The sequence below is a fragment of the Camelina sativa genome, chromosome 16, assembly GCF_000633955.1.
Source record: "Camelina sativa cultivar DH55 chromosome 16, Cs, whole genome shotgun sequence".
Classification (NCBI taxonomy): Eukaryota; Viridiplantae; Streptophyta; class Magnoliopsida; order Brassicales; family Brassicaceae; genus Camelina; species Camelina sativa.
Window position 1 is genome coordinate 18,132,490 of NC_025700.1, and position 20,141 is coordinate 18,152,630.

At 34.1% G+C, this 20,141-nt stretch overlaps 4 protein-coding genes across 7 annotated transcripts; 3 read left to right on the top strand and 1 right to left on the bottom strand.

Annotated features, from left to right (window-relative positions):
- On the top strand, positions 766-3,045 carry LOC104751035 (histidinol-phosphate aminotransferase 1, chloroplastic). 3 transcript variants are annotated; one of them, XM_010472906.2, is made up of 8 exons: positions 766-928; positions 1,026-1,265; positions 1,348-1,431; positions 1,545-1,699; positions 1,781-1,878; positions 1,984-2,092; positions 2,168-2,325; positions 2,419-3,045. In XM_010472906.2, exons 2-8 carry the CDS (start codon positions 1,041-1,043, stop codon positions 2,832-2,834), a joined length of 1,245 nt encoding a protein of 414 aa, XP_010471208.1. In that variant the 5' UTR covers positions 766-928; positions 1,026-1,040; the 3' UTR covers positions 2,835-3,045. The 3 variants fall into 3 exon arrangements, with proteins under 3 accessions (XP_010471208.1, XP_019093065.1, XP_019093066.1); XM_019237520.1 differs by having other exon boundaries at positions 769-928; positions 1,062-1,265; XM_019237521.1 differs by lacking the exons at positions 766-928; positions 1,026-1,265 and having other exon boundaries at positions 1,532-1,699.
- LOC104751036 (NAC domain-containing protein 30) lies at positions 10,520-14,872 on the top strand. 2 transcript variants are annotated; one of them, XM_010472907.2, is made up of 4 exons: positions 10,520-10,724; positions 13,056-13,232; positions 13,693-13,964; positions 14,164-14,872. In XM_010472907.2, exons 2-4 carry the CDS (start codon positions 13,067-13,069, stop codon positions 14,704-14,706), a joined length of 981 nt encoding a protein of 326 aa, XP_010471209.1. In that variant the 5' UTR covers positions 10,520-10,724; positions 13,056-13,066; the 3' UTR covers positions 14,707-14,872. The 2 variants fall into 2 exon arrangements, with proteins under 2 accessions (XP_010471209.1, XP_010471210.1); XM_010472908.2 differs by lacking the exon at positions 10,520-10,724 and adding an exon at positions 12,767-12,896.
- On the top strand, positions 16,592-18,175 carry LOC104751037 (uncharacterized membrane protein At4g09580-like). Its single transcript, XM_010472911.2, has 4 exons — positions 16,592-17,029; positions 17,127-17,397; positions 17,498-17,668; positions 17,766-18,175. Exons 1-4 carry the CDS (start codon positions 16,776-16,778, stop codon positions 17,895-17,897), a joined length of 828 nt encoding a protein of 275 aa, XP_010471213.1. The 5' UTR covers positions 16,592-16,775; the 3' UTR covers positions 17,898-18,175.
- Positions 18,254-19,605, bottom strand: LOC104751039 (subtilisin-like protease SBT3.4). Its single transcript, XM_010472912.2, has 3 exons — positions 19,355-19,605; positions 18,976-19,073; positions 18,254-18,478 (listed from the first exon to the last, which is right to left on the bottom strand). The coding sequence occupies exons 1-3, from the start codon at positions 19,561-19,563 to the stop codon at positions 18,396-18,398; spliced, it is 390 nt and encodes a 129-aa protein (XP_010471214.1). The 5' UTR covers positions 19,564-19,605; the 3' UTR covers positions 18,254-18,395.

The window sequence follows — 20,141 nt, forward strand, 5'->3', positions numbered from 1 at the left end:
TATTTTATCATATTACCGCCCAAAAACTTTTAAAGTTCTGTTTTTGAAACATTCCACTTGTGTGATTATTTGATATCACTTTTTAAAATGTGTGATAGGAAAGATTTGTACCCTCTAAAATGACTTTTATCATACTAAAAACTTTTGGGGATCTTTTTTATCATACTAAAATGAGTCTTTATGTAATGGAGTAATACTTATTATGAATCAAAAAGGGTTTTCAAAATTGTCAAAAAGTCTTGTACACACTTACTCACTTGGCTCATCCCATGAACCAGCCCTGCCTATAATTCTTATACAACTAGTTAAAAGATTTTCAAAGAACACATGTTTTAAATTATCAAATTAACTACAAGAATGATTCTATCCAATGCAATGAATCAAAAGTTTGATGACCGATTAAACCAATTTTTAGTAAGATAAACCAATTAAACCGAACTAGATTCAAAACTAATATAGGTATCTCCGGAATCATTGGAAAGATTGGAAGAGAGATTAGGTAGATGACCTTCAAAAAGTGTAGACTTTAAACAGTTACTTGGAAGACTTGTTAACTTTTTCTATAAGGTGAAGAAGTATATTGTCACGACTCTCTTACTTACCCACCTAACTCTCCCAATCCCAATCCCAATCCCAATCCCAATCCCAATCCCAATCGACCCGAAATCTTCAGAACCGGGTTACGGTTTCGATTCCGGATAAACCCCTAAATCGGTACGGGATTTTTTTCTTTCAGTCACTCAGGCAAAACAAACCAATTAGACTCAGATTATAAAAATCCCAACTTTGTCCTGAAATCGCAAGTGGGTCGTCGAAAAATTGTAGCTTTGGACTAATCTCACTCTCTCACAAGTCTGAGTCTTTCGCTACGCCCCCTTCTCGTTGTTCTTAGGGTTTCGCTCATTGAAGCCATTTGCTACACTTTCAGGTACTTACATGTCTTGTGACTCTTGACATCGATTATTAATCCCTAGTAATTGGATGTGACTAGATTGAACTGATTCCACCTTTGATATTATGCGCAGACAAGAAAGAAACTGATGGGTGTGATCAATGTTCAGGGAGCTCCATCATTCTCTATTCATTCTTCAGAGTCAAATCTTCGAAAGTCACGAGCTTTGAGGAATAGCGTCAATAGGGTTTATTGTGTTCAGTCGTCAAGTGCAGCTGTAGACGAACCCAAGAACATTACCATGGGAGGAGACTCTTTTATCCGTCCACATTTGAAGCAATTGTCTGCTTATCAACCAATTTTGCCCTTTGAGGTAATGATTGGATTGGATTGGATTGCCCTGAGGGTTGACTTGTTTAGATGATTGGATTTATCTTCTGTTTGTTTGTAATTAGGTATTGTCTGCTCAATTAGGAAGAAAGCCTGAGGATATTGTTAAGCTAGATGCAAATGAGAACCCATATGGTCCTCCTCCAGAGGCAAGTTTATATCTTTCTTTTCACTCATTGATATATATGTTGATGATTGGAAAAAAAGGTTAATCCTTTTAGTTAGTTGTCCTCTGACTTCAGGTTTCAGAAGCTCTGTGTAGGTTTTTGAAGCACTAGGCAATATGAAATTCCCTTATGTATATCCTGATCCACAAAGTCGTAGACTTCGTGATGCACTCGCTCAAGACTCTGGTCTTGAGTCTGAATACATACTTGTAGGCTGTGGTGCTGACGAACTAATTGATTTGATCATGAGGTTTGGCTTGATGATTTGATTTTTTTCCAGTAGATTGAGTTTCTTCCCCACGAAAACCCCTTTTTAAACTATGTTTTGCAGATGTGTGTTGGATCCTGGGGAGAAGATTATTGACTGTCCTCCAACTTTCTCAATGTATGTGTTTGATGCTGCTGTGAATGGAGCAGGTGTTATTAAAGGTGAAAGATTTATGATTTTACATGTTTCACTCTCTTTGATTTTCCTTATCTCTTTCTTTGTATATGCAAAAGTCTTAGACATGTTGGTCTTTGTTTGCTTCACAGTTCCAAGGAACCCTGATTTCAGCTTGAATGTAGACCGCATCGCTGAAGTTGTAGAACTAGAAAAGCCCAAATGTATATTCCTAACTTCTCCTAACAATCCAGATGGGAGGTAATACAGCACTCTAATGTCTATTCTAAATATAAAGGAAATACTTTGATTAATCCAATGTTTCGTTTTGTACAGTGTCATCAGCGAGGACGATCTGCTGAAGATTCTAAAGATGCCAATACTTGTTGTTCTTGATGAAGCTTACATTGAATTCTCAGGACTTGAATCAAGGATGAAATGGGTGAAGGAGTATGAAAACCTAATTGTTCTCCGCACGTTTAGCAAACGAGCTGGTAAAATTTGGTTTATATCACAAGTGAATGATAAAATCTAAACAATATTTATGATAGTCTGCATGTAAAGAGTTCCTTATGATGATATTTCAGGTTTAGCCGGGCTTCGAGTTGGATATGGAGCGTTTCCATTGAGCATAATCGAGTACCTGTGGAGAGCAAAGCAACCATACAATGTATCTGTTGCAGGGGAAGTAGCTGCATTAGCAGCACTCTCAAACGGGAAGTACTTAGAAGATGTGAGAGATGCGTTGGTGCGGGAAAGAGAGAGACTTTTCAAGCTGTTAAAAGAAGTCCCTTTCTTGAATCCTTATCCGAGCCATTCGAATTTCATTCTCTGTGAGGTTACATCTGGAATGGACGCCAAGAAGCTGAAAGAGGATTTGGCCAAAATGGGTGTGATGGTTCGTCATTACAACAGTCAAGAGCTGAAAGGTTATGTTCGAGTTTCTGCTGGCAAGCCTAAACACACTGATGTTCTCATGGATTGTCTCAAGCAATTTTATTGACTCTCACTCCCTCCCAACACCATTTGATTGGAGTTCTTTAAAACAAACAAAAAAAAAAACTGAGTTGTTCTTGTATTGTTTCCTCATTGTTTGGATTCATTGTTTCAGTACTAAGGGGTTTTCTTCTTTTGTATTGGTTTAATAAAGGGCCTAAGGCCATCTGTAAAACTTATTGATAAAGCCCAATAAGACTGAAACGTGCTTATGCGGATCGGGTCGGGTCGGACTTAAATCAAAAACGTATGTTGATAGTTCATACTTCATAGTTGATTGTACAAATCAAATATCGTCGTCTGTAAGTCCCCAAAGTGTTACAATCCTACTTTAGACATGATCCATTTTTAAATATGTCTAAACAAATTAGTACAAGTGAATTCTTTTCTTTCACTATTTTTCGTGACATCTTAAAAATATATTATAAACTATTTTATATATTTTTTGAAGCTTTTTCTGATGCATAGTGCTGTTAACTCTAAGCACATAATGTTTATTAAGCAAAAATAATAATAACTGAGATAGTTAGAAAATACTGTCTTCTTACGTCCATTCCATAAATATATATAGTAATACCTTAAACTAGTTATAAAGTATTTTAGTAAATTAAATCAAAATTTTGTCCCTTGTCCAAGAAGAGCCATCAAAGTATTATCTTATTATGAGTAAAAGCTAATTAATTTTTTGAAAAGTTATAATTTTTAAATAATTAAGCTGTAAAGGAACCTAAAAGAAAGACAAAAAGAAAACTATGAATTAAATTAATGTATGAAAAAAAAGATGAATAAGTATGAGGGAAGCAATAGGATCATAGAGACAACTTGGGGGGTGTGGGTCGACATGCCATCATCAGGCCTCTCTGTTACCATTCAAACCTCTAGAAGTTTTTGCTTCTCTCATCATTACATTTTTTTTTTTTGGTTCTCATCCTTTTGTTTAATCCATTTTCTGGTTTCTGGATAACTGTTAAATTCCACTTATCAATCAACTGAATGATTCAAAATATTTGTTTTGGGGTCCCAAATTATATGATTTTAAATCAAATTTTGAGGTACATATATATATCACTCTAGGCATTATATTGTATATTTGATTGACGTTAATTTTATCGTGTCGAAACTTTATGTTAACTATTAATTAAGCTTTATAAAAAGACCATAATCTAATCGTACACGAGTACATCTTACAACATACTAGTAAAACCCCGTAATTTCGTTTTTTAATCATTAAATAGAGTTAACAATATGTAAGTGTATAATCTATAGTTAAACAGATGGTTAAGACTTTATCTGGTAAGTAATAAATAACCATATACTGTATTATAACGTTGTTCATTTGATTATAAGCTCCTCTCAAATTTATATACATTCAAAAACTATATATTTGTACGGTACACAAATAAATGATAGAAGGATATATAAGAAAAAGAAAAAAAAAGGAGTATCGGATTTGTAAGGTCTTACTCGGTTTTATGTTGTCGTTGATTTTACTCATCAGCATGATACAAAAACAAACGATAAAATAATAATGTGAATTAAAGGTTTAAAATTTCTAAAAGTAGAATAATCTAAATAATTAAAGTAAGTTAATAATTATTATTATAATAGTATGGAACTATTATTTGATACATATTGTGATAGAGACGCAATGTCGCCAAATTAAAATGAAATCCCAAGATTTTTATGAGCAGTCCACTAAACCGCCCCAAACAAGATATTGATATGCTTTCTCTTCACTTCTGATCCCTCTAAACACCAAAGCTAAAAATTGTTTTGTACATTTTAACATCTTTTGACGTACTAAGTATCTACATAGTGGTATTTAGATAATGAAATGATAATTCAAATTATATATAAATGGAAGGCTAATGGGAGATCTTGACTTTATGGTTACCAAATAGGATGTGGAATAGGGAGACAAGTAGAGGAGGTCGTAGGGGTCACTGGGAGAATTAGTGGTCGATCTTAATCCACCGTCCGTTCATCCTTAATTGCGGCTAAGTATATTTATTAAAACCTTCGTTAATCATTATGAACGCAATTCTTTAATTTCTCTATCAACCTTAACAGATGACCTTCGTTAGTACTTTAATATTTAAGGATAAATCTTCCATTTGTAACGGAAACTCGAATTTGGTACCAATGACTCGACGTGTTCTAAAAGAAATAAACATTAGGTTTCGAAGATTACAGATATAATTGCGATACTTTCATAAACAGAAAACAAATCCGAACATTCCCACCCAACAAAAAAAACATATCCGAACATTATCAAATAAAGACAAATTTGAAATCAATGCCTACGAGGTTAAAAAAAAAACGATGATTAATATTATACCTAGGTTATGAGTATCCCTAATTATGACTTATTGTTTTCTAATAATTATTGAGTCACCAATATCAGCTGGTAATAATTCATTGGTGGATATGATATCTTTCAGGGTTCAAATATATTTATGTGAGACTATTGGAGAAAAGCATGAGCGAATTATATGTACAGTTTATATACAATATAAGCACAAAAATGGTTACAAGTGGTGACTATTTTTATTTTTTAATAAGGTACAACAGAATATAAACCTCAGATTGCGCGAACTTAATTACCCATTATTTGTAATTCTGAAGTTAATACTCAATGGATACACTACACACTCACGTAATATGTAAAAAAAAAAAAGGTAATCAATCACACACAAAACTGCAAAACATGAAAGCAAAGTCGAAAAAAAAAAATTGAAACTAGTAACAATCACCAAAACAAAGTCAGAACCGGAGTTAGCCCAAAACAAACAATTGCTGAGCTTGGGGAAAACTTGGTTTTGTCATATATCATGATGCTATATCAGTCTCGAAAATAAAATTAAAAGTCATGTTTCTTTTAGATTATAAAATTTGTAAATAAAAGAAAGACACATTGACGGTTGTTTCTAGATACAGGTCGTTGTCAAAGTTCAGTTAGGATAGAATCTAAGACAAGATCCTAAGCTAACTCTTTCAGCCAAAGCAAATCTATTACTTTCTTTTTCGGGAAACTTTCTTTTCTCATTTAATTCATTTATCTTTATCACCGAGAAAAAACAAATATTTAACCTTTCAATCGATGTCTTAAACACTGCTAGTTGCTGCAGTTGGGGAAAATACAAACTCCCCAACATTTGTNGTCCCCAACATTTGTAGTTAGTTTTATGCATCGTTACGTTTACATAGTAAGAAATCAACAAGACTGTAAAAGCATCAGATTATATATCAACTGTGAGAACCATTTTTCCTCGACGACCAATTCATTGTATAGGTAAATTAAAGTCAGTCTGGTCCTCTAGTATAATACTACTATAATTTAGTTATGTGCAAATTTTCGAAGTGACCAATGGAACGAGGAGTGTGCGGCCATAATATTATAGTACAGTATATATAATTATATGTTGGCGGTTTGATGAGCAGTCAATAAAAGTGGACTACAGTATGAAGAAAATAAAAAAAGAAAGTGAAAGGTCGGTAGATCACATCAGATTGTAATGATTTTATCAGATTAAGTTCATGATCTACATTTTTAATGAGTATGGACCCATATAAACTAACATTTCCCAATAAATTTGTAAATTAACCAATTAGAGTGGTATGCAAACAAATCATTTATACGAAAATCGAATGAACATGCATGACAGACTTATATATTTGTTGGTAGACTATTATGTAGTTCAATTTTTTTCTTGTGGGTCATAATTCTTTACGTACGAGCCAGGTGTTTTTTTTTTTTCTATAACTCAACCGAATTGAGATATTTTTGCAATATTGTTTTGAAAATATGGAATTAATATCTCTAGGGATCATAATATGTTCCCTCAAATTCTACAACAGATAAAAAGGCATCTAGACTTTGGAGTCTTTGGACCAAATGTATCCTCAAGATATTGGCGTGAGTAATATTGACAACCTTTTAATTCGTGGACGGTAAAGTGACAGCCTCCAAAAAAAAACCGTGCGTCAAATGTGTCAATTACTTTTGTTCTCGTGCTTTAAGCATTTCATTTGTTAATCTAATTATTAGATCTCGTAAATATTTCAGTTAAAATAAAAAATAAAAAATATATCGGAGGGATTGAACCGGCCAGCCAATAGTTAGGATGGATTCATCGACTAGTTTACAATGGCATCACTATCTTCTACAGTTTCTTTTTTTGTTTTTTTTTGTTAGTGGATAAAAGACTTCGTCAGATGAAAATTTCAAGTTAGGTTCAGGAGCACGTATGTTGACCTCTGATAGTGGAAAAAGGTCAAAAGGTAGATTGTTAGTACATCAGTAACTATTTGACTAAATAATAGTTATAAGTTATTAAACCCACTAATTAACGTTAGCGCTAACTATAATTAGTGAAGAGTGGCAATTACACCCGCATGATTGTGACCATCCATCCATGTATATATAGTTGATCAATACACATGTTTATAGAGGATTAAAATGATACAAGTACAATTCAAAAAGCTTTTGATAATTTGTAAATATATGAAAAACACATGTGCTATTTCATGAAATGATCTAACCTATTGTAAAACCAATATATACGTAACATATTATAAATCATTCTTTTTTGGAGAAAAAAGGGCATGCGTACATATGATTTGTTGCTTTGTGATATATATATCCAAAATGAGTAATAAATTAAACCAAAATAGAAAGAAAAACAAAAGACGAATTCGTTCTACATGGGACAGTCGTATAGGACATTCACAAACAAGTCCTTAAATATGGTTTGAATGCAAAGATTAGGTATATATAGTTATATATATATATATATGTGTGTATATATATATATTCATAATGAGACTTAGCTAGAGACATTATTATGATTAGAGAAAAGGAAAATTAGGGATCGAGGGACATTTATATGTCGAAAAAAGTGAATGGTGTGAAAGGGTTTGTGGGTAGATTGGTCGTGGGATTTGAACAAAAGGCTCTCTCTCCCTTGCGCAGTAGACAAATTAGGCATGCATGTGAAACTGACTCCAAAATCGAGTGCTAGCTCTTTGCCTTTTCTATTTTTGGTACCCCATTTATATTAGCATTTTCTTAGTATTTTATATATCCATATTCTCCTCGAATTTTGTGTTTACCTTGTCATATGTTTATTTTGTTGGATTTTTCTTTGGACTAGGGTCAACGAGTTACTGAGATGACGTCACATTTAGCCGAAAGGTTAGGTAAATAAGAAAAAAACGACAGCCAGAGCCAACGGCTTTGGGTGGACCCGAACAAGAGGATATATCAGATGAGGAACAAATGATTAGTTATGTGATAGAAACAGGTCTGAATTCTTACGTGTCTTACACTCGTAATGACAAGTATCAAGGACGGCGCCACCAAACCAGACAATGGGAGCTGGATTGCTGGAGAAAGACTTAAGAACATATACTATATGAATATATATTCCTCTGTTTTACTCTTCTCATTCTTTTTTCTTCTTTCATATATACATAATACACGATTCGTCTTCTTTTAATGGCCAAAGTTCGTTCCTTTAGGTCTACTATAAATCTGAAAGTTTATTTTATTCTTCTAAAAGAAAAAGAAAAGAAAAAACATATTTGAGATTGTGGTTTCGAGTGGATCTATAGACTCACATTATATAATTTGATGGGGGTGATATATTGAGTGAGATTTACGTAGTAATCCATTAATGTACATGCGTGTAAATCTTTTCGACGTTGAGAGATATACTTAATTGTAAATCCATTTATCTTCATATATTTTACTTACGTGTCTTGTCTATGGGATAATATTAGACATTTAAAAAAAAAGACACATCAGTAGTCCAGATCCAGCTAACATATATGTCTTAACAATAATAGAAAATATTTCTATTGTTCATCCTTGGGTTGGGTGGGTTTACAGTTCCATTCCTGCTTTAATTCTTGAATTGTGAATTTCCAGTTTTTTTTTTTTTTTTTTTCACTGAAAGATTTTCATTACATAATACAGGATGAAATACACGAATGGAATGCATTTTTGAAATCCTAAAGCCGGCGGAAAACAAAGATATCTCTGGAAGCTTAAGCCCGATATTCGGGAAACACAAATTACAACATTAGAATCAATAGAAGAGCTCTCAAAATCAACAAAGAAATCGGAAGAGAACATAAGTCGCGGGACTACATCCTCAAAAGTTGATAACTGAAAATATATATAGGAATTCAACTATAAATATATATATATATAGGTATTTAGCATGTGCAATGAATTAGTGCATTCAAATAAGACCGCAAGTTGTTTTTTTAGACAAAAAAAAAAGAATGCTTTTAAATATGTATATCATCAACCCTACAGCAGCCCTAAGGCCATGTTTATAGGTATATCAGATGAGGTGTTCTTAGGCCCTTTAAAAATGAAAATAATTGAATAGTGGACTTAAGATCAGGTTCATTGATCTTATTCTAGAACTGTTCTTGAGCCTGATCTTGTGTGACGTGTCTCTCTTAGATTGGTTGAGAATATATGGAATAAATTTGGACATTAATCTATGTATTAATTAAATAAAATGTTTGTCTTGTTTAATTAATTAAGTAATATGTTTGTTTGTTTTTTTGTTTTTTTTACAATGTTTTTACAATGTTTTTTTTTGTTTTATTTAAGTAATATGTTTTGTATTTTGAATTTTAGTAGAAGTTTTATAAGTTTGCAATTAAAATGTTATTTTATAAATGTTTATAATTGTAATATGTTTAAGAATATTAATAAACATTATATTATTAAATAGTATTAAACATTCTTAAACTTTTTATTAAACATTAATCTATGTATTTATTAAACATTCTTAAATTTCTATAAAAATATTATATTATTAAATATTAAGATCTTAAACATGTTCTCCCAATAACTAACTTTTAACAAAAGTTCTTAACTACTGATCTTACATTATTTTCACAATATTTATACTCTAAGAACACCATAAACTGATTTCCCTATAAACACCCTATAAACATGCTCTAATGTTTTTTTGAAAATAAAATATAAATATAATATTAATTTAACAATTTTGCACATGGCTTTAAAATAATTTGAGACGGCTTTGCATAATGGTAACCACGAAATTAATAAATTATGAATTTAACTCTCATCAAGTTCATAAGGTAATTATGCAAAAGATTAATAAAGAACAATTTTTATAAATACGCAATAGATCGATTTATATTATATATATATAGACGGAATCGTCTTAGTGAATATGATCCAATCAAACTGAAGTGGGTTTTTGATATATTGGGAACATTTTACCATTTGACCTAATGCCACATATGAACCGCTTATCATATTGTATATATATATATAGTTTTGATATATAGTAGTAATAAATAAAGGACGATATCTTGTGTGATGTAAATAACTAATAAGCAAAATAGACAAATAAAAAAAGGTTGGAGACTTGGAGTTGTGCAGTAACTGCCGGTAAAGTGGAGAAGATTGGAAAAACTTTATAAACAAAAAATTGCGGTAAGAGAGAGAGAGACGCCGACCAAAAACAACCCGTAGATGTGTCTATCCCACGCGCAATCAAACCCTTCACTTCATCTCCTTCTTCTTCTTCTCCTTCTTCTCCTTATATCATCATTTTGCACCCACATGTCACACACTTACCATATATATAAATATAAATAAGCATATCACATAAACCTATATATACAGTCGTCTAAGATTTCTAGCTGGTCCATATGCATGTGATCTAATCAAAAGCCAAGCTCTCCTTGTCTTTGCTATATAAATTAATAATCATTTAATACACACCGGAGATTTCAATCTTCTTCTCCTTCTTCCTTTTGCTTCTCCTTTTTAGATCGTCCTTGAGAATATCTCTTGCAAGTAACGTATTATTTCCGACAAACCTCGTCCAATCTGTATTAGCTCGTAAGTTTCACCCCATTGCTCCTTTTAGGTTTTTTTTTTCATTACACACTACATGCATGAACCATGATGATGCATCGGCGTTTCTGTTAAGCATTTTTTCTTTTCTCATATAGATATGTGAATGTGATCATCGTTTGTGTATGGGTATGCTGTATGAAGTTTAATATCTTGAATAGTGTATATATGTGTGTATGTGGTCCTGTGGATATTGACCCACAAATATTAGAGTAAACCAGGGTACTGAAATCATGGTGGGGATTTCGGAATCTATGTGTTTCTAAGATATTATTGTTTCTTCGAAATTAATTGTAGCTGCACCATTGTAAATTTATATTAGATAAGATAGTATAGGAATATTACTCAAGACAAGAGTGTGTAATACACTCAAAGAAACATCAACCTCAGTGACTTCCACCCGTCAAGCTTTTCGGCTATGTATCCTTCACATACAATTATATCTTACATATATACTTATAAATTATACAGTGTTATATATTTTGATCTTATAATTATGGTATATTATATATAGTACATATATATTATACAAACTTGTAATCTTTTCAAATATAAGCATCGTTCCATATGTTGAATGCGAAAAACATACCTTTAAACCTAATGTTTTCTGAACATTTTTATTTCTTAAATCCAAAAACTTTCACTATCACTATCAAACTTTTTTTTTGGTTCAACGTACCCACTATCAAGCTTTTGTTATTCATTTTCTCTTCTAAAATAGTAAGAGCTCCTCCATTGTTGGGTGGTCCCGTGGAAATACATCATAACCATCATCAGCAACATATAATAGCGATAGCCTTAAGTTTAAAGATCCAAGCTTTTCGATATAATATCTAACTACATGTGAATTCTTATATGTGTGTTTGAATATTTATAGGTATATAATAAATTATCGTGTGTGTCCGTGTGTAACATCACTATCATTACCCAACACACAGCTTTTGGAATTTCATTGGACCCAAGAGTCATCCGATCCCTTTCTTATAATTAAATATCACGAAGCTTGTAATAGGCTTTGGTTTTGGTCCCAAAAACAAAACTTTAAGGTTGTGCCTTGTTTGTCTAAGGTTTTCGCAATAGGTTCCAAAAAGACACGCTTATGTTTATATACAACAAATTTCCTTCATATCAGTTTCTTCTCTTCCATTTTTCTCNAACCATGATGATGCATCGGCGTTTCTGTTAAGCATTTTTTCTTTTCTCATATAGATATGTGAATGTGATCATCGTTTGTGTATGGGTATGCTGTATGAAGTTTAATATCTTGAATAGTGTATATATGTGTGTATGTGGTCCTGTGGATATTGACCCACAAATATTAGAGTAAACCAGGGTACTGAAATCATGGTGGGGATTTCGGAATCTATGTGTTTCTAAGATATTATTGTTTCTTCGAAATTAATTGTAGCTGCACCATTGTAAATTTATATTAGATAAGATAGTATAGGAATATTACTCAAGACAAGAGTGTGTAATACACTCAAAGAAACATCAACCTCAGTGACTTCCACCCGTCAAGCTTTTCGGCTATGTATCCTTCACATACAATTATATCTTACATATATACTTATAAATTATACAGTGTTATATATTTTGATCTTATAATTATGGTATATTATATATAGTACATATATATTATACAAACTTGTAATCTTTTCAAATATAAGCATCGTTCCATATGTTGAATGCGAAAAACATACCTTTAAACCTAATGTTTTCTGAACATTTTTATTTCTTAAATCCAAAAACTTTCACTATCACTATCAAACTTTTTTTTTGGTTCAACGTACCCACTATCAAGCTTTTGTTATTCATTTTCTCTTCTAAAATAGTAAGAGCTCCTCCATTGTTGGGTGGTCCCGTGGAAATACATCATAACCATCATCAGCAACATATAATAGCGATAGCCTTAAGTTTAAAGATCCAAGCTTTTCGATATAATATCTAACTACATGTGAATTCTTATATGTGTGTTTGAATATTTATAGGTATATAATAAATTATCGTGTGTGTCCGTGTGTAACATCACTATCATTACCCAACACACAGCTTTTGGAATTTCATTGGACCCAAGAGTCATCCGATCCCTTTCTTATAATTAAATATCACGAAGCTTGTAATAGGCTTTGGTTTTGGTCCCAAAAACAAAACTTTAAGGTTGTGCCTTGTTTGTCTAAGGTTTTCGCAATAGGTTCCAAAAAGACACGCTTATGTTTATATACAACAAATTTCCTTCATATCAGTTTCTTCTCTTCCATTTTTCTCCATTTCGTTTCTTACTCTTCTAACAATTTCCCGAATTACAAACATTTACAGGATCACCTCGGATGGATAATATAATGCAATCGTCTATGCCACCGGGATTCCGATTTCATCCGACAGAGGAAGAACTTGTGGGTTATTACCTTGATAGGAAGATCAATTCAATGAAGAGTGCTTTAGATGTCATTGTAGAGATTGATCTCTACAAAATGGAGCCATGGGATATACAAGGTAATCAACGTGGGTTTTATGTATAATGATTATCATTAATATATCTTTGCATGGAATGTCAGTTAATTGTCTACTTATATGATATGATATACAAAAACTACATGCGATGAATTTGGCATGCGAAGTGAATGAGAGCCTACTTTTTTTGACTTGTAAGATTTATAAACGGAGTGTGAAAAGAATATAACCCGCAAAGAAATGTAGTACAATCATAAATCATAATACCTCTTTTGAAATTAAGCAAAGTTAAATTTGTATTTTTATTTTTGAAAATGGGAGAGTATAATCAAATCATATCATACTATTCCAAATAACAATTCACCACATAAGTATTCAATATCTGTTATTTCACCCCTTTTTTTGTGAGCAAAGTATTTTTTTTTCACTTTTCAATTTATTTTCCTAATATTTTTGTGATGCAAGAAAATTATGAGATTAATATTTGGTGTGTACATTGCAGCGAGATGCAAACTAGGGTATGAAGAGCAAAACGAGTGGTACTTCTTTAGCCACAAGGATAGGAAGTATCCGACGGGGACTAGGACCAATAGAGCCACCGCTGCTGGGTTCTGGAAAGCCACCGGTAGAGACAAGGCGGTGCTTTCAAAGAACAGTGTCATAGGAATGCGGAAGACACTAGTTTACTACAAGGGTCGAGCTCCTAATGGAAGAAAATCCGATTGGATCATGCATGAATACCGCCTCCAAAACTCCGAGCTTGCCCCAGTTCAGGTACACACACAGTAGAATACTTATTTCATATAAATCTAACTCTGATATCATATTGAGATCTACGAAAATGAACATGTTACATGTTTGACAATCGATCCAAATTGATCCAATAATGTTATATACAACCGAACCTAACCGGACGAAATCGGTAAACCAGTCATCTTGATGATACAAATTTTGTATGTTTTGTGAACTATAGGAGGAAGGATGGGTGGTGTGCCGAGCATTTAGGAAGCCAATTCCAAACCAAAGGCCATTAGGGTACGAGCCATGGCAGAACCAGCTCTACCACGTCGAGAGTAGTAACAACTACGCATCTTCAGCGACAATGAACACGAGTCATCATATCGGTGCATCTTCATCAAGCCATAACCTTAATCAAATGCTCATGAGTAGCAACCACTACAATCCTAATAATGCATCCTCTTCGATGCATCAATATGGCAACATCGAACTCCCGCAACTGGATAGCCCAAGCTTGTCGCCTAGTCTAGGGACGAATAAAGATCAGAACGAGGGTTTCGAGCAAGAAGAAGAGAAGAGCTTTAACTGTGTCGACTGGAGAACACTAGATAGCCTGCTAGAGACACAAGTCACACATTCACAAAACCCTAATGTCCTTATGTCTTCGTTCGAAACGCAGTCGTATATTCCGGGACCAAGCTTCCCTTCCATGCATCAAAACTATAATGACGTCGAAGCTAATATTCATCATTCTCTTGGATGCTTCCCTGACTCGTAATTAATTAAAAAAAAAAAAAATCTTCTATATTGATTTGTATTCTATGATTTAATTGTTTCCATCTGGAAAATAACATTTATAACTGTCTATTTGTAAAAGAAGTTTGTGTTTATTATTACGTAGAAATTTCTTGGTGATTTTCACAAAGGTGGAATATTTTTTCTTTTTATCTAATTATCCCTCGGGTTTTTCCTAATCATTTTTATTTTGTGGTCCAAAATTATGTAACTCATGACTCATCCATTCTATCACCATTAATTTTTTGTTTTTTAACTATATGTTAATGATTATACTACAATGCAAAACATATATCTATGGTGGCCTTGTGTTCTATCTTACTAGAAGGATCCTACACTTTTTTGGAATATCAAAAACAAAAGAGTACAGGATGGAGACTGGAGAGTCAGAATTGAAGTGTTTTTTAGAAACTAATCCTAATTAAGGTTCAAACCTCAATATATGGCAAAACAATGCCAGCAAAAAATATAAAACATTATACCACAATGCACGATTTGAACTTAAAATCATATATATGCCCACCGTGTATATTACTAAACAATTACAAATGTTATTTACATGTATAGATGAAAAGAAAGAAAAATGAAGAACAACAATTAAAGTTCCATTATATGCGGAATGATACTTTTTGGACAGCGAAAGAAGCACTAAATAACTCCTGGACGTGGAATTCGCTACTGAAGCTAAGACCTCTCGCACAACAGTTCATCAGATCTAAGGTGGGCAACGGTCAGAAAACCAGCTTCTGGTTTGATCATTGGTCTCCTCTCGGACCACTTATCAAGCTACTAGGCTCTCGAGGGCCTCGTATCCTGCGCCTGCCATTAAACGCTACCGTGAGAGACGCTTGTGATGGCCAAGGTTGGATTCTTCCTCCCCTAGATTAAACGCAGCTTTGTCTCTTCACGTGCATCTCACCTCCATTCATCTTCCAACATCAAGCCACGTTCAGGACGAGTACTACTGGGCCATCGAAGGTGCCTCTAACCAGGTCTACTCTTCGTCAAACACCTGGGAGATTCTCAGGCTTAGACGAGAGGAAACATAATGGTCGACATTGGTTTGGTTTAAAGGAGCTATCCCAAAGTTTGCTTTCAATATGTGGCTAGTTCATCTTAACAGGCTACCGACCAGAGCACGTTTGGCTTCCTGGGGTCTTGACATTTCCACCGAATGTTGCATCTGCTCAAGCCAAGAGGAGTCTAGAGATCATCTCTTCCTCTCCTGCTGCTTTGCTTCTGAGATTTGGAGACAAACCTTGTCCAGATTGGATCCCCATCACATCTTGTTTAGTTCCTGGCCAGAGCTCCTCTCATGGATCAAATCACGTTCCCGCACAGCTCTGTCAACTCTTAGGAAGATAGTTGTCCAAGTCGTCCTCTACCATCTCTGGAAGCAAAGGAACAACATCCTTCACAATCAAGTGTCACTACCCGTGCAAGCAATCTTTAACCTCATCGACTGTGACGTTAAAAACACCATTACCGCAAGACAACGGAGGAAAAAATTCAGAAAGTTATTGGCGTTATGGCTGCGATAAACCACCGGTATCTTATCCCAGAATTTTTTGTATCCTTGTTTTTAACTTTTTTTTTACCAAGGATTCAAAATCTTTAGGTTTCAATTCGTATTGTAAAACCTGGTTATTCATTTATATGATATTTACAGTTTAGCATAAAAAAAAAGAACAACAATTAATGAAACTATAATCTTAAAAAAAAAGTGTTGACAAACCCTCTTATGCATTCAGAGGTTCGAAATTTCAAAACCCTCTAGTTCGAGCAGAACGTCTTAAAAGCCACCGTCAAAATCTCTCCGGACTCCTCCTATAGGCCAACACGTTTTCGCCATTTTCTTCTTCATAACGTTTTTAATCTGAAGAAAACAATAACGTGAATTCAATTTCTTTTTAGCAACAACAACAAACACTAGTGAATCTCTCTCTCTCTCTCTCTCTCTCTCTCTCTCTCTCTCTCTTAGATCCAATCCAAATCCAATCCCAAACTACAGATGAATTAAGAAGAATCAGATCCAATTTCTCAAATCGTGATATGGCTCCAACACGGATTCTAACAAGAGACGAAGAGCTTGGTGCTGCGACGACGATATCAGACGACGACGATTCGCCATCTGGTAAACGATCTAAACTCGATCGTTTCCCTCTTAGCCGTTGGGAACTCGCTGTTTCCCTCGGCGTCTTCCTCGTCTTCTCCTCTGGTCTCTGTTGTATCTACCTCACCATGCCCGCTGCTGAATTTGGCAAACTCAAACTCCCCAGGAGCATCTCTGATCTCCGTTTGCTCAAGTATAAACAAATCTTTCTCCTCCTTTATCTTCTTCAAAGATTCAATCTTTTTGTTGGAATTGACACAAATCTTGTGGTTCTTGTTGTTTGTTTTCAGGGATAATTTAGCAAACTATGCGAATGAGTACCCCACGCAGTTCGTTTTAGGGTATTGTGCTACATACATTTTTATGCAGACCTTTATGATTCCTGGGACTATCTTCATGTCACTCTTAGCTGGAGCTCTCTTTGGTGTGTTTAAAGGTGTTTTCTTGGTTGTTTTCAATGCTACTGCTGGTGCTACTTCTTGTTTCTTTTTGTCCAAATTGATCGGTCGTCCATTGATTACTTGGCTTTGGCCTGACAAATTAAGATTCTTTCAAGCTGAGGTATATATATCTAAACAAACAAATAACATGTCTCTTTGATCTTCTCATGTTGGTGCTTGATCAAGTTGTTGTGGTGGGTATTTTCTATTTTTTTTTTCAGATTAGTAAGCGTAGAGATAAGCTTCTCAACTATATGTTGTTTCTGAGGATAACACCAACTCTGCCAAATCTTTTCATCAATCTTGCTTCTCCCATTGTCGATGTACCTTTCCATGTCTTCTTTTTGGCCACATTGATTGGTCTCATCCCTGCTGCTTATATTACCGTCAGGGTTAGCTCTTTTGCTCCCTCCTTCGCCATCTCTTTTCGGCATCTATTTATGGTGCTTGAACAGAGCTTAATGACATTGGTTCTTTTTGAATTTGCAGGCTGGCCTAGCTATAGGAGATCTCAAATCGGTGAAAGACCTGTATGATTTCAAGACATTGTCAGTGCTTTTCCTCATCGGGTTCATCTCTATACTTCCGACGATATTGAAAAGAAAGAAGATATATGAATAGCCAAGGAGAGGCCATCTTTTAAATACGCAGGCTTAACCTTCATTGCCTTACAGAGGACAAGAATACAGTTAACATGTTTAGAGGACACAACAGAACAAAAATGTTGAGTCGTTTACTTGGCACTTATCATAACGATTCGTTTGGATAGTGTTTTTTTTTTTTGTCTTATTTGTTTCTATTTGAGTAGTTAAGGAGAGAAATTACAGAAGTAATACATTTTTTCTTTGTATCTGATTTGACAAGACGAGAGATTATCAAATATTTTGGTTGCCGGATTATTATTATTGTTTCTCTTCAGAATTAATGAATATGATGACAATGGGGCTAGAAGAAACATTTCTCAGAAACACAACTTATTGAAGAAACTCAATTCTTAACAACTCGGATAGAGCAACGTCATGACATTATTTTAGTTAGATACTTGTTGAAGTCACACAACATTACAACAACAGACTAGTTTCGGTTCTAGTTCAGAAGTTGAATACACACAAAATCAAGTTAGGTCAACATGGAAGCACCACCAACAGGTTTGTGCAGCTGATAAGTCTGGCTTGGCACAACTTGAATCACACCTGGTTGCTCTGCAAACACCAAAATCCCCAAAAGCATGTGAGAAAAACAGAACAAGCAAAAAAAAAAAAGCACTAATCAAGTTTATAACATCTTGCTTTCCCTAAGCCTGCATACTCAGAGATCGTGCATCATAACTATACAACTCTATTTCTAAAAGTTTCAAACCTCACCCGCCAATCTTAACCTAATGGAAATGGAAACATTGCAATACCACAATTTAAGCAGGATGGTCTCAGGCGACATTTTGTGAACATAGGCGAAAAAAGGATTTTACATAAACCTTCATCACAATTGGATCTACACAAGTCATTACACATTGTAACACATACACAGTCAATGATCACAAGTTCACAACAGTAAATCCAACTAACATTGAATTTTCACATTTCAAATCAAACGACGCCGCTACTAGATTCTTCTACATTCACAATGCTCCCCAAAGATAAAGTGCAGGATCAAAAAACGAGAAATCTAATAAGAAGAAAAGAAAAGAAAAAAACCGTACTGGAGATCTCAGCGACTTGCTCAGGAGTGAGCTTAGCTGAAAAGCCAGAAGCAGCTTCCCTGTAACTGTAGATCAGAGCATCATTTGCAGCTTCCTCACTGTAATCATCACCAACATAAGAACAAAAACACAATCCATCACCATCTCTCTTACACACATCCACAAATAGTATCAAAGATGAAGCAATCCAAACAATAAACACATAGAGACAACAAAATGTAATCTTTGAAACGATTCAAGATAACTAAACTGGAAAATTTCAGAGATACAAAACCCAAAAATCAAAGCGATCAAACCCAAAAAAAAAAAATTATATCTTTCAATACAAAAATCATCTATTTCCGGTAAAAATTGAGATGAGATGTGTCAAAGAACAAACCTGCCGAGAGCAGAGGAAAGGGTACGGAGATGATAGGTTTTAGGCTCCTCATCGGTGGGTTTCTCGGTGTAAACGATGTGAACCTTCGCTTCAGACGATACCGTTGCATCTCCAGTAGTCTCAGCCATGACGATCGAAGCGAGAAGCGATGAGAAGCAGACGAGGACGACGATGAGGTTGAGGTTGAGGTTGAGGATGACCCTTTGCATTCTTGGGAATTGGGAATTTTCAATTTTTATAAGACAGTAGTCACAGGTGTAAATACACGCGTTAATGGGCCATTTCCATTTATGTGTCACAGTTTAAACCGACTAAAATCGGACGGTCTCAAATGATTGTTTCGTAATCTGACGGGTGACTGATGTCGGCATGTAGAATTGTAGATAATAAAAATCCTATGCGCTATTTTATTTTAGCTTTTTCGAATAATTTTTCCAAAGATTTTTGTAATTACATTGTCTGCCAAGTGGCACAATTTAAGCTTTAAAGCAATCATAAATCAGCCAAACAGCTCTCGCGTATATATTAGGTAATTGTCAGCATTTTGTGAATAATTGATTTTTAATTAATGTTAAATCACATTTATGGAATTTTTAGATTTTGTTTTATGTATTTATTGCTTTTAAAATTGATAGCTTCATTTAGAGTTCTCTATACAATGTTTTCCTATCAAGTATTGTATATTTTGTATTCACAAGATTATATTTTTTAGATTAAAAAAATATCAGTTAAAAATAAAATAAATGTAAAATAGATTTGTGTACCAGTTTTCTACTTCTATTATCTA

Bases quoted from the DNA above. Each gene is read 5' to 3' on its own strand.
- LOC104751039 (XM_010472912.2), bottom strand. From the start codon at position 19,563: ATGCAAAGGGTCATCCTCAACCTCAACCTCAACCTCATCGTCGTCCTC. The intron at 19,074-19,354 runs GTTTGTTCTTTG...TGATGATTACAG, and splicing joins CTTTCCTCTGCTCTCGGCAG to TGAGGAAGCTGCAAATGATG. The intron at 18,479-18,975 runs GTACGGTTTTTT...TGGTGTTTGCAG, and splicing joins GCAAGTCGCTGAGATCTCCA to AGCAACCAGGTGTGATTCAA.
- LOC104751036 (XM_010472907.2), top strand. From the start codon at position 13,067: ATGGATAATATAATGCAATCGTCTATGCCACCGGGATTCCGATTTCAT. The intron at 13,233-13,692 runs GTAATCAACGTG...TGTACATTGCAG, and splicing joins GGAGCCATGGGATATACAAG to CGAGATGCAAACTAGGGTAT. The intron at 13,965-14,163 runs GTACACACACAG...TGTGAACTATAG, and splicing joins CCGAGCTTGCCCCAGTTCAG to GAGGAAGGATGGGTGGTGTG.
- LOC104751037 (XM_010472911.2), top strand. From the start codon at position 16,776: ATGGCTCCAACACGGATTCTAACAAGAGACGAAGAGCTTGGTGCTGCG. The intron at 17,398-17,497 runs GTATATATATCT...TTTTTTTTTCAG, and splicing joins TAAGATTCTTTCAAGCTGAG to ATTAGTAAGCGTAGAGATAA. The intron at 17,669-17,765 runs GTTAGCTCTTTT...TTGAATTTGCAG, and splicing joins CTGCTTATATTACCGTCAGG to GCTGGCCTAGCTATAGGAGA.
- LOC104751035 (XM_010472906.2), top strand. From the start codon at position 1,041: ATGGGTGTGATCAATGTTCAGGGAGCTCCATCATTCTCTATTCATTCT. The intron at 2,093-2,167 runs GTAATACAGCAC...CGTTTTGTACAG, and splicing joins CCTAACAATCCAGATGGGAG to TGTCATCAGCGAGGACGATC. The intron at 2,326-2,418 runs GTAAAATTTGGT...ATGATATTTCAG, and splicing joins CACGTTTAGCAAACGAGCTG to GTTTAGCCGGGCTTCGAGTT.